The sequence below is a fragment of the Silene latifolia genome, chromosome 7, assembly GCF_048544455.1.
Source record: "Silene latifolia isolate original U9 population chromosome 7, ASM4854445v1, whole genome shotgun sequence".
In the NCBI taxonomy this organism is placed as follows: Eukaryota; Viridiplantae; Streptophyta; class Magnoliopsida; order Caryophyllales; family Caryophyllaceae; genus Silene; species Silene latifolia.
In genome coordinates, this window is record NC_133532.1 from 45357281 (window position 1) to 45371834 (window position 14554).

The window sequence follows — 14554 nt, forward strand, 5'->3', positions numbered from 1 at the left end:
TTCCATTATCACTTCGTACAACCTTCACCTGTTTAGAAAATTGGGTCTGTACCATTGCTAATAAATGCGTAAAGAGACTCGTAACTTCAGTTTTAGCAAGCATTAAATATACCCAAACGGAGCATGAGCAATCATCAACAATAGTTAAAAAATATTTCGCACCACAAGTAGACGGAGTACAATAGGGGACCCAAAGATCGCAATGTACCAATTGAAAATTTTCAGAAGCAATATTATCACTAGTATGAAAACTAGATCGAGATTGTTTGGCAAGATGACATACATCACACACCATACTTTTATTAAAGGAAAGTGTTCGAGCTAAAGGAGTAAATTTAACCGCATTATCCCCTGGATGACCGAGTCGACAGTGCCACAAATTATAATCCCCAGCCAACTGTGTTCACCAAAGAGAGCGGAGTAGACGAAAGCATAAACAGTCCATCATTGAGTTCACCAGCTCCAATCATCATCCTCGTAGACCGGTCCTGAATAAGACACCAATCCTTAGTAAATTGTAAAATATAATCAAAGTCAGTTGTTAATTGTGAAACGGAAATTAAATTGCAGGTTAAATGAGGGACAAATAAAACCCGTTGAAGAGTTATTTTGTTGTCAATTCGTACGGTACCTATTTTAGAGGCTAAAATTTGCTTCCCATTCGGCAATCCTACAGCTCGTGGAGGAATCACTATGGTGTCGAAAAATAACGTAAGATCACCTGTAACATGATTAGAAGCACCAGTGTCTATTATCCAAGAAATACACGTACCAGACAACCGATCCGAAGAGACGGAAGAAGCCGTGTAGGCCACATTAGCGTGAACAATAGAGTCACCTCGAGATGCGGACCCGGACGCAGGAGTATTCTGTCCAGTCCCACCCCCCTGTCTGCGACGGAATTCTTCTAAAGTACGGGGTCGACTACCCCACCAGTCCGGGAATTTGTTTGTTTTGAAAAAACAATTGTTGACTTCATGACCATGCACTTGACAATGAGAACAAAAGAACTTGCGTCTTTCCAATTTTTCTTTCTCACGTATGGCTTTCCAATCGGTTGGGGTGCGTGAGACCCCGGGAACAGAAAAAGCCATGACGTTAGTAACGTCCGAAGGGGCAGCGTCACAATGAAGAAGGCGTTCAGATTGCAAGGCCGCGTGATACCCGCGGTTGAGGGTGGGCAAAGGGTCCAATTGAAACTGTTGGTTTCGAAGGGTGCTATATAGACTACGGTCGAGACCCATAAAGAATTGATGGAGTCTCTCGTTATCGAGTCTTTTAGTTGCCTGAGACGATATATCGCAAGTACAACGCCTACACTTACAAGCGAAAGGAGGCTCGTGAATTGCCAGGGCATCCCAAAGAGTCTTTAATTTACCATAGTATTCGGTTACAGACATACCTTTGAGTTGTTTACAATTAGCAAGATCCGTCTTAAGTGAATGAATGGAAGTTCCATCAACAACAGCGAAATGTTCCTCCAAATCGCGCCAAAGAACGGCAGCATCTTTAACAAATGGTACACTGGAGATGACTGATGGATCGATCATGTTACGAATCCAGCGAACAATCGTGCAATGTACCACTTCCCATTGTGCGAGCAAGTTTTCCTCAGTAGGTTTTTTGATAGTACCGTCGCAGAATCCGAATTTGCGACGAGACTTAAGCGACATACGAATGTTACGGCTCCAATCCTCATAATTAGAATGACTTAGAGAAATGCTAGAAATTTTTATGCTTGGAATGTCATGAGATCCGAGATAGAAAGGTGATAAAGGATCGATCTTGAAGGTAGTATCGACGGCTTGACCACCAGCCATGTCGATAGTGAGTTTTGCGTTTTTGTTTTTTTAAAGAAAAAAAAATAGGGTTTGATGAAAATATTTAATTGGCTCGATACCATGTTAATGAAGGGAACATCAGAATGTGTGTGGGAATTTTTGTGATGATCTCATTAGATAATTAGGAGCAAATATATAGTACAATCAAGCAACTAATTGATAGCTAAAATAAAGGAGCATATATCTCGACTAATTGACTTAGCAGCTAAATAATAGGCTCGAGACTCTCGCCTAACAAAATCAAGGGCAACGGATTTGGTTCTTGGTTTAGCAGACTCGAAACTGGGAGCATCTATTTTTGAGGAGACAAAGTTACCGTGCAGAAGTGATGAGTTTGTCTTGGAGCTTATTCGTGGTGTGCGTATGCACTTCCTCAAGTTCATGAAGGATCTTAAGCAAATTTAAAAATATATATTTTTAATTAGTGAGAAAAAGACGACTCATATGTTAAGGGTGATAACGATAGTGGAAAGAGTGTTGGTCTATTGGCTAGATTTGCTTCATCAGCTGTAGTAGAAAACTAAAAATATTGGTTATGTAATGAACTTCCAGCCGTTTTTATGCTTGTTTACCTTTCACTGCCTTTTGTGTTTCATTTCCATTTGTCTAGCCGCATAGGGTCAATAATATCTTGTTTTCCGACACTGTGCCTAAGGCGCGCTTATTCTTTTTTTTGAAATTGTCTCAATCGAATCGAATCGAATGAATGGAGCTGAATCGAATCAATCGAATCGAATGGAATCGAATCGAATCAATCGAATCGAATCGAAATAATAATAAAAAGATTATATTAATAATAATAATACTAAATATTATAATAAAAATAATACCAATAATAATAATAATAATAATAAATATTATTATAATATTATTCATTAATAATAATAATAATAATAATATATTAATATAATCTAATAATAATAATTTAATAAGATATATAAAAAATAAAATAGTAATATAATAATAAATATAGTAATATAATAATAATAATACATTAATAATATAAATGATAACATTATTAGTAATAATATAATATATTAATAATAATAACTAAAAAATAAATAATAAGATAATAATAATAATAATAGGTCTAATATAATAACTTATTAATATAATAAAATTAAATATAATAATAATAATAAATATGTGATTAATAATATTAATAATAATTAGTATATTAATAAAATAATAAATATAATATTATAACTTATTAATATAATAATATTAAATATATTATCAATAATATTAATAATAATGAATATATTAATAAAATAATAAATATAATAATAATAATAATGCTGATTATAATAATAATAATAATAATAATAAAAATAATAATAATAAAAATAAAAAATATATTAAATATAAATATAATAATATAAACAATACGAATTAATTATTAATAAATATAATAGTAATATAATAAATATAAAAATAATATAATAATAAAAATAATAATAATAATAACAATAGTAAATACATTATAAAAAATAATAATAATAATGATATCAATAAGAATACTAATAGTAATGTTGAAATAAAATAATATGAATCAATTGAATCGAATCAATCAATCGAATCGAATCGAATCGAATCGAATCGAATCGAATCGAATCGAATGAAGCTGAATTGAATGAATCGAATTGAATGGAATGAATCGAATCGATTAGAATCGAAATTAAGTCAAAAAAATAAGGCGCCTTAATGGTCTAATATCTAGCCTGAGGAACCCAAGTCGAAACAAATGTTCGTTCATTGACTCGATTTGAGGGTTAACGAACAAGGTTTTATACTTTTATTCATATATTAGGCCCAATAGCCCAAGTAAATCTCTTCCGTTTAACACAATATGTCAATCAATACATAAAACATGGTTTCTTAATATACTCCATTCCTCAAAGAAAGAAAACCAAAAGAGCTCCTAAAACCAACCCGAATTTCCAACTCTCAATCAGTGCATATCCTGCTGCATTGCCATTACTCCCAGGATTCAAATCCAAATCTCCGGCTTTCCTCTTACTATCAGCTAACGACCCGACACCAGTTCCAGTTGGCTCACCACCAAGCTCAAGTATCATCTTGGAGCCCAAGTTATCATGCTGGAACTCATGCATCCCAGGCTTACCTCCTACAACAGGGCCCACCTGCCAAACATGGTTAATCTTGGACTCGCCGAGATGCAAATCCCACGTGGCGAATAATGTGACTTTACCGTTGGACTCTTCGGCTGAGAGGCCGGTGACATTGTAAGAAATGGGACCCATATTGATGTCATGGTAGGATTTGACGTCGTACGTGGACACTGAGATAATTGGGCTGTTTGAGTTAGGCTTGTAGGCTAAGATGGCTTGGGTTCCCACCATGCCAGACCCGGTTGGGTTCAACCCCCACGCGACCCAGCCTTGGGGGTTCGGAGGCGGTGCGGTGAAGGCCGTGGACAGGGTGGAATTCGTCGGGTTGTAGTTCCAGTGGAGGGTGGCCTTTAGGGTATAAAGGTCAATGCAGTTGTCAAAGGCGTTTTTGTTGGTGAATGTTAGAGATTTACATTTTGGTTGAGAGAGGGTTAGGACAGGAAAAAGGGTAAGTAAATAAATTGGAATTATTGAAAGGTGTAAGGGAGACATTTTAGTTTGTGTGAAGTTTTGGTGAGTTAATATTTTTTGGGATTTTAGAGGTTAGGGAGAATGTAGTTTTAGGGGAAATGATGATTATTTGTAGGAGATTAGGAGTGTAGGAGGTGGATTATGGTTGAGTAATGACCCAACAAAGTGTGAAGATAAATTTATGAAGATAAATCCGCCATGAAAACAAGCCGCGTAATTATTGACACATGATTAATTTTCGTATTTATAAATCATTTTATTAGTTTTATATAAATATTATAGTTATGTTATTCATTGTTTTAAGGGCTCATATAAATTAGGGAGGGAAATGTGCAAATTTAACCTTGTATTGACAATCAAATGAGCTCCAATTCACATGAATTATGGAGATTCAGTATCTTTCGATGACGCTATTTCATTTTCTAAAATAAATCATAATAATTTTAGAATTTTTTTACATATCGATTAAGGTAAACAAAATTTATTTCATGCTTATTGTAGGTTGATAGGGCACGAGTGAGCAATTTACCTTTTCAAATTCCGCCATTTTTAAGTTTTTAAGTTCTGATGAAAACGGCTCGTTTTCAACATTAACGTTTTAAACTCAATTGTACAATCAACTTTATGAAAGCTTCGGTAATTGACATATTATGTGGTATTTGCATTTATTATACTTGTCATGTATATTGGATAATATAACAGTTGTGATTGTTGGTTGTTGTTGAGGAGACGGGAGACAGTTGGGAGATCGTCTTCCGCTTGGGTCGCCTCTTGGAGCTTTCCCACTCCAAGAGGGATGTGCACATTAATGACTTGAGTTTGGAGGGGCGCGTGTGGTTGAGACGGCGTCTGGTAGGGGATCCGATTGGCTTCCGGACCCGATACGTCTGGGCGTGTCCCAGTACCTGTTTGCGATTATCGGTATGTCTGGGCGTGTCCCGGTACCAGTTTGGTTGTCGGTATGTCTTGGCGTGTCCCGATACCGTGGTGGTGGTTGTTGATAGTGGTTTATTCATATTAGTAGTCATGTTGCATATTCTCACACTTGAGTCGTGTCGCACTATATTTATCTGTTGAAACTGACGTTTGTGTGTCTGTGCATTGTCACTTATCTCCTTTGGGGTGGCTTGTGTCAATCCATATGATATCCTTTGGTCATATGGGGAGTAGGTTATGATCAGGTTAGTTGTATAGTACGCGGGAGACGGGACGAGCTTGATGATATCACGAGACGAGTCTAGTTGGCTAGAAGAGTATAGATGTCACGAGTTGTATTTTATTTATTCATTTGCTTACGTTTATGTAATTCATTAAACCTTACATTAATAAAATGTTCTTTGATTGGAGTTTTGAAACACTATCTCGGAAAACCGAGATGGTAACGCTCCAATTATCTTGGCCGGATAATTGAGGTGTTACACAATCAATGACATTTAGACGTATCTAGAAACCAGGACTTTGAGCGTGAGGTGAAGGTACGTGTTAGGAAGCCTATAAAGACACCTAGCCCCGCCCGTTTCGATTACGAACTCTTCTAACACAAGTGATGGGTTTCAAATAAGATCATAGACTCGTAGCTACCTCAAAGATGAAATGCAAACATCATTTAAACTCTAGCATGTGATTATGTTTTTATGTCATTTAATGCATCTAGAATATTTCGTCGAAGTGGATTTAGCATGTGGGATGATTAGATGAGCATAAGTAAACAAACATGGCTTTGGGGGAGGGGGGGAGTCGTTCGGATCTAGCCTATTACAACCCGGACATTTTATACCAACAGTTGACGCAAACAATAATAAAAATTACAACTCGGTCTAGGATACAAATTAGACTAAACTTGACCCATATGAAAAGGTATGAAAAAAAATGTGCATAGGGAGTTTCACGGCTCACATTCATCATCCTTGGACCTCTCATCGTTTAGCACACCTTAACTAATTAGATATTTCTTCCGTTCCAATGAGTTGTATACGTTTGCCTTATACACGTACATCAATGCACGTTTTCTTTCGCTTATATCATTAGTTACATATTATTAAAATTTATAAAAATTTGATGTAATGTAATCGATAAGACAATTTCAAAAAGATCTCACATGACTATCCGTGATGTTATACATTAGAAATTATAATGAAGATTCTACCCACCAAAGAATAATCCCCAAAAAATAGACGTATACAACTCATTGGAACAGAAGAAGTATAGATTATATCTACCTAATGAAAACAAAGGTTTTCATAATCACTTTGACTCAGATAAAAATATGACAATTGACCCATAAATTAAATTACATGACCAAAAAAACTACATAAAATTACAATAACAATAACTACAATGATTATAACGATCAAATTAAAACAATTAAAACGGTAATAAATAAAGCCAACAAAAACCATAATGACAAATTGACAATAAAAAACGTGACATACAAAAAACGATGCTAAAAATAAACCAAGAACAATTTATTTCTTAAATAGACTCAATTCTTTATTAGTAGATCTGACAAAACGAGTTAACGGGTCAGGTTCGGGCCGGGCCAATTCGGGTCTCTCATAATATCGGGTTATTTCGGGTCGGGTTGTTTTGGGTTTCGGGTGTTTTAGGATATGTTGGTTGGGTTATTTTCGAGTCAAAGTGCATCGGGTTATTTCGGGTTTGGGTCATTTTCGAGTCAACGATTAAGACAGAAAAAAGTATGTTTAGACGTTTAGTATTATTCCCTATTTTTCCTTCAGTTTTGATAATTGATTCTTTATTTTTAACATTAATAATACTAAGTTTGCTTTTAAATTAGCAAATTTAAGTTTTATTATTCAAATGGAGTCGTGTTTTCTCGAGTTGTTTTTGGGTTGGGTGGTTTCGGATGGGGTCATTTCGAGTAGGGTCTGTTCCGTGTCAACAAAGTTAAGGTCGTGTTCGGGTCGGGTCGGATCATTTTGGGATTTTGGTCAAAGTTGACAGTTGCAGTTCGGTCAATTTTGGGTCTCGGATCAGCCTTTTCAATTCGGGTCAATCGGGTCGGGTTGATTTTGTTGGAGTTAGTGTCCTCCACAATAGTGTGTTTACATATTAAATCTCATTAAAGGAATATCATTAGGATATTTATTATTTGATCTTCGTCAGTTGATTAACGTAAATCGATAACGGTTGGCTGACTAGAGTCTGACGTTATTGTCGTGAGACGGCGGTAATCAACTGACCCCTTTCGGTCACACCTAAAGGAACGAACCCCAATTGACAACTAATTAATTGTATAAGATAAAATTTATTTAGTCCCTTGATTTATTGACTAAAAGGTTAGTCGATTCTTTTTAGATAGATTTCGAGTTGCTAACTCAAGGCGCGAGAATTATTATTTAATTATGCAATAATTAAATAATAAATTTTTATGAGACGGGTTTTAGTTAATTAATTGTTAATTCACTAAAAGTACTAATTGATTAATGTGATTAACATTAGTATGTAAATAATATGTGTAGCGGTACACGTATATTCACGGAGTGTTTTGGACAAAATTAATCGAGAAGCATTTAAACATAAAACGATGTTTAATGTAAAATTACACGTATTTGTTCGACAAATATAAGAACCGATTTAGACTCGTAAATGAGTCATGAAAATCGTGTAAATGGGATTGTGTGTTGCTTTAAACACAATCATTTCACTTACACATTTTATCTTTCCATAAAACTTTTGTTATTTTCTAAACTATGCTTTATTGGACATAAAAAAGAAAGGGAAAAAGCACACTCCACCTCCCTCTAATAGGAGCCGGCCTCCCCTCCCTCCTATACTCATTTCATTTGTTCATTTTCATCATACTTGAACATTTTGCATGTGAAGTAAAATTATTCATCTCTCTAAAAATAATAAAACGTTTTACTAAGATTTGTAAGTAAAACAAAATATTTACTAAGATTGTTAGTAATATTACAAATATTATCAAGGTTATATTTTACAAGTATCAAGTTAATAATTGTAAGGTTATTGGATTTTGTTTTTGGGTGCATATTGAAGGAGATCTTCTAATTTGAACATTTGTTATAAGAGGATCATCCATCTTTTATTAGAACAAGAATAATCTAGATAGGTGATCTAGATTATGCCCATATTACCATCAAAATCAATGTTAGGAAATTGTATTTTCTGAATATTTATTATTATGCTTTTATATTAGCATGCATGTTACATAGATCACTATAATAACATATTATGAGATAATTTATTTTTAATTAGAGAGTCTAATTAGGGTCTTTGATCTTTCAAGTGGTATCATGAGCTAGGCTTGTAATTTGCATGTTCATTTTGAGCATATTTAATAAATCATGAGATAATTTAAAAAACTCAAAAATTGTGTTAAAAGAGGTTTTAGCACGAAAATTTTTGGGCATATATACCTATTGACCTCAAAAGGTTTGTGGTAAAATTTGGTGATTTGTGAAGTTATTTGCTATTTTTAATGTTTTTTGTAGAAAACGGGGTCAAAAATGTCGTACTTTTGTTAAGAGTTAACTAAAATTTGTTAAAGGTTGATTCGGGTCATGAAATTTTTATATTGTTTCATGTATATTTTCCACAGATTGTATGTAAAATTTTGAAGGTTGGTTTGAAGTTTTGCATGTTTATTGATTTTATGAGATAAAAGTGAATTAAACTAATCATAAGCTTGAAACAGATGATTATGCTCTTAATAAATTTATGTATATTTAATAATATGTTTTAAAAATTAAAAGTGAAATTTAAAATGTGATTTCACCTTGTTTTGATGTTTATTGGTTTTAGTGGTTAAAAACCGATAAATATCGATCTTTTTCTTCATAACATGTATCTGAAATTTTTGGGCAAACGTTTTTACCTTTTGGTGTTCTTGGGAGTGTTACAGAATAATCAAAATTTTTATTTTCAATTTTTGATAATATTTTAAATTATTTTGGATTTATTACTTAAAAGTTATGATTTTACCGATTAAATTAGCAAAATATCACCAAATCAAACTAATTATTCATTATCAAATTATTGAGGACTAATTTTGAGGATCAAAATAGTTTGGACAATTATTTTGGACTTAAATGAGATTTAAGTGTTAATTATTGATTTTTAACAAGTTAAAAATTGATTAAATCCACAAAACCGAGATGGACACCAACGATTGTTAGATAGGGCGATTTTGGCATCATTTTACAGCATTTGAAGCATATTTATTTAATTTTAATGAATGATTGTCATTTATTTAAAGTATTTATTTTATTGTACCTAGTATGGCCTAGTTATTTTTAATCGTTATTACCCGAAATGAATGAAAATATCGATTTGTTTGTGATTTAAATACGATCTCGTATCGTCGGTTTGTAATTAATTAATAGTTTTTATTTATGTTTATTAATTAATGTATAATAGGAATAACTATGTAATTTGATTGTAATAGTTATTTTTACCGGCGTTTCCAAAAGACGGATATACATCGAGACGGAGTCTATTTTTGGAAATGTGTTCCAAAGCCCACTAGAAGAAGCCCCTTTAGAAGATGTTCCTATGAAGAGGCAAGGGACCAAGGAGTTGATTTCCGAAATGTAATAGTCTAGTTTTGATTAACTAGGAGGCCATACTAGGATTTTTCATATGCTTGCTATTGCTTTTATTTTTCGCGCATGCCAAAATCGCCATTCACATGCGTTTTATTTTCGCGGTTTCAATTCACGTCATTTACATTCACCGACTTAGTTCACGTATCGGGAATTTATGACTAAATTGACAAGATCTCTCACATAACTAAAATTGAGATTAGCCTTACCAATTAGTAACACCTTCGAATCCCTTGTTCATTAGAGTCACACTCGCCCAAGCGGGGTGTTTTCTTTTTACCTCGGGTAAGTAGGGTGATAAAAGGTTATCACGGGCCAAACTTGGTTGGACTCAAAGGGATATAAGACGGTCTTGTGTTCCGGGGCTAGTAGATGGGTTTAAGGAAATTCGTCGACCAAGAGTTTTAGAGATAGAATTAGTCAAACGTTGACTTACCGAATTTACACGAATATGGGATGTTTCGCCGAAGCGATGCTCATTTTTGTTTAAATACGGATCTTGGAATCATTTATATAATTTAGTGGGAGATCATTATATAAATGCTAAAACTTGTTAAACATGTTTCACAAGTAAATTTAAAACAATGAATGTTAATATTTCCTTTTTTTTTTTTTGTAGCATTTTAATTCACAATGGCAACTTCATCAACTCCATCGACTACTCCACTACGCAAAGATTCATGGCTAAGGTCCGTAATGGACAAATGTATTCCAAAAGATGACGGTAGTAACTTTCTTGAATGGGAATCCAATATCAAAAGCGCCGCATTGTCCGACAACGTAGTTACTTACTTGACCGATGCCCCCCCCCCCCCCCCCCCATCGAGCCAGGTGCAAGGGCTTCATCGGCGGTGCGGACCGTCTATGATGACCATGTGAGGATGTCGAATGACATCAAAAATGTGTTGATATGGTCGATGTCCCCAAATCTCAAGCTTTCATGAATTTCTGTAAATGCGTACGAGATATTCACTCGTATGACTACTATGTTTTCACAAACACCTAAAGTCCGCCAATACCATGCGGCGGCACGCTTCTTTGAAGCAAAGCTTGAGAGGGGCCAAAAGGTTGGTCCCTTCGTACTCAAAATGGTCGAATATGATGACATCCTAGAGCGTCTAGGGTGTAACATTCCTAAAATTCTTGTGGTGGGTCGCATCCTCCACTTACTTCCCGCCAAGTTTTCCTACTTTAGGGTAAACTACAACATGAATGGCATGGATAAGAGTTATCATGAAATTCATGCACTTCTCACCCAAGCGGAGAGGGATATGGAAGCTAGTGGGAGTGACAAAGGGGATGTTCTAACTATGAAGTTAAAGAACATGTCTCTTGGAGTTAGGAAGGGAAAGGGGAAAGAAAAGTCTCAATTCAAGAAATCGTCAAAGAAACAAGATAAGGGAAAAGGGAAAGCCGTTGAGAATGGCAAATCCAAAGCAAAGAGTGTCAACCTCTCTGAGGCCAAATGTTTCCATTGTAATGGGAAGAGGCATTATAGGAGAAGTTGCCCCAAATACTTGGAGGACCTCAAGGAAGGCCGTGTGACGCCTATTGGTATGATTTACTCTCTCCCTATGTGATATTAATTATGCTTGCATTTTCACTTGGGTACTAGATACCGGATGTGGCTCTCACCTTTGTAATCATATGCAGGGTTTAAGGGACGTGTGAGCACTAGCAAAAGGTGATGTGGATCTCCGCATGAGCAATGGAGCTTGAGTAGCAGCCGTTTTCGTGGGGACCTATGTACTCACTTTAGCTAGTGGTTTAGAGTTGTTTTAAATAAGTGTTATTTTGTACCAACTTTAACCAAGAACATCATCTCCATTTCCGCGTTAGACGCGGAAGGCTTTTGTTTTATGATTAAGGACAATAGTTGTACTTTTTCATTGAATGATGTGGTTTATGGCAAGGTCATTTCAATTGGAGGCATTTATGTTTGAAATGATGTTAATGACGTTTATCATGTGGAAACTAAAAAGCTCAAAACGGGTGATTCAAATAAATTCTACCTTTGGCATTGTCGTTTAGGTCACATAAACGTAAGACGCATTAAGATACTTGCTTCATCAAAAGTGCTCAAACCATTTGATTTCGAATGTTATGGTATATGCGAGTCTTGCCTTTTAGGCAAGATGACTCGTGCACTTTTTGCGGGAAAAAGGGACACGAGCTAGTGAGGTTTTGGCTCTCATACATACAGATGTGTGTGGACCATTAACCTTTTGGAGGATGTGTCCTCGAAAATAATGCATCACATGTTTAAATCTCATAATAAGAATGCATGAGGGGCTGTAATATTTTATTGTCAACTAATCCACATTAATCAGTAATGGTTGGCTGACTAGAGTTTGACATTACTGTCGTATGACGGTGGTGATCAGTTGATCCCTTAAAGTCATACCTATAGGGTAACAATCTTAATTGATCTATTAATTAATTGTATAATGATACAAGTTAATTAATCCTTTAAAATCGAAAATGTGTTTTATTACTAAAAGTTTATTATTGTTTATTGAAACAATTATAAATAGAATGAATAATGTATTATAATTATAAGATGTTGTGAATTATAATTAAATGGTCCATTTTGAGTATATGTAATCATGTATTGCTATTTGTATTATTTATGTTGTATGTAATGATTTTTAATAAGTTAAAAAATGCATTACATAGTCACATGTCTAAGTAACATGTCACATATGTCACAAATTACATTTGACAATCACAAACTTAAAATGGAATCCCATTTTATATATGGAAACCGGTTTTTCCATGGGTGGAGGACAATTATGCTTTTGTCTTAAATGTTTAAGACAACTTAATTAAGCTAGGGTTAGGCATGCTTAACCTACTTTTCTTGTGAAGAACATATGATAGAAAAAATGAGCATGGATTGGCCATGGGTAACCAAGGTACCCGACCCCTCTCTCCTCTACACAAAATAAGAATTGTTTTTCTTATTTTGACATATTCATTCAAAAATGTTTCTACTAGATCTGTTAACAATATACTCCAAAATTGTTTAGAGATAGAAAATAAAAACATCATTGAAATACTAATATTGAGATCTAATTACTAGTAGTAGTAATATAATTATATTAGTCTTTTTAAATGAACATATACTAAATTTCTAGTAACTAAATTAGTGTATGTATTAAGGGTGATTATCTTGGTACAATTCCTCGAGGAGTGATCCTACCATTGGGTCTAAATTCATCCTTGGAACACTCGGATTTTTACGAAGACTAATTAGTAGGAGACCAATTAGTATAACCGTGCGGCTCTCCTTTGTAATTCGATTGATTTCTTCTTACTTTGTCCTTTTGTTTTGCATGCATAAGATCTAGTTAGTATATGACTAAACTAAATTTTTTAGTTATTAGAAATGTCTAATAAGAGGTTTATGAATCTAACAATTGGTATCAGAGCAAGAGTTGTAGCATGCATAATCAGTTATTGTTTTTGCGAGTTAAAATGTTAACATATAAAACTAGAAACTTGTGATTTATGAGGATAAATACCACGAAATTTTTACATGAATAAAATTTTGGTCCTAAATTGATTTAGGTCATTTTTGATGGTTTATGGTATAAATATTGCTCTTTAATTTATTTTTAGTATTTTTATTACATCTTATTTGGTAAAATGACTCTTAAATACTAAAATATGTTTGACTGTGATTCTGACCTTGAACTTTTAACATGACCTCACAGGCATATTTTACTTATTGTATGTAAAATTTCGTATAAAAGTGTTTTATATTGCATGTTTTATGATTTTTACATGATAAAAATGGATTAAAGGGAGGTATTTTGGTTAAAAATAGTTAGACTTCGTTTCTACCCATAAAATTTTAGTATGTTGTCATATTCAATATTTACACACTATATATAAATGTTGAGGTAAAATGGTTTTATTTTGCATGATTTATGATTTTTAGATGTACAAATCATTTAAATAGTGACTATTTTAACAAAAATAGCTAAAATAATGAAATTTTTCCCAAAGGTTGAATATATGATTTGAACATCAAATCTAAAGTTTCATATCAAATTTCTTTTGATTTGGATGTTTATTGCTTTTATATTGTAAAATTGATAAATAACAACTTTATATAGTCATAATTATAAATTCGATTTTTGGGCTTAAAAATTTGTCATTTCCAGGTTCTAGAAATTTACATTGAATATTCGAAATTTTAAATTTTGATTTATAACATAGCTTTATGCTTAATTTGGAATTAAAGGGTTAAAGTTATGTATTATGCGATTTATTTGTGAAATGAATTTAAAATATATTCTATGGGTAAATTTTTATTAAAATTTTGGAATGTTGGGAATTTTACAGAATATACAAAATTATGATTTTGAAATTTTCGAATTTTTATGACTTATTGGAAATTATTTCTTTATTATTATGAATAAAAGATATTTAAAGAGCAATAATAAAATATCAAGTTGAATTATTGTCAAATATTTAGTGAAGACTAAATTTTTGAGTCGTAAGAAGGTTGGGGTAATTA

The 14554-nt window shown here is 33.5% G+C and overlaps 2 protein-coding genes across 2 annotated transcripts; both read right to left on the reverse strand.

The window, feature by feature from the left end:
• Positions 1–380: 380 nt before the first annotated feature.
• LOC141590024 (uncharacterized) lies at positions 381–1820 on the reverse strand. Its single transcript, XM_074410641.1, has one exon. The coding sequence runs from the start codon at positions 1818–1820 to the stop codon at positions 381–383; it is 1440 nt and encodes a 479-aa protein (XP_074266742.1).
• A 1916-nt stretch (positions 1821–3736) lies between these two features.
• Positions 3737–4991, reverse strand: LOC141590025 (auxin-induced in root cultures protein 12-like). Its single transcript, XM_074410642.1, has 2 exons — positions 4974–4991; positions 3737–4321 (listed from the first exon to the last, which is right to left on the reverse strand). Exons 1-2 carry the CDS (start codon positions 4989–4991, stop codon positions 3737–3739), a joined length of 603 nt encoding a protein of 200 aa, XP_074266743.1.
• Positions 4992–14554: the final 9563 nt, after the last annotated feature.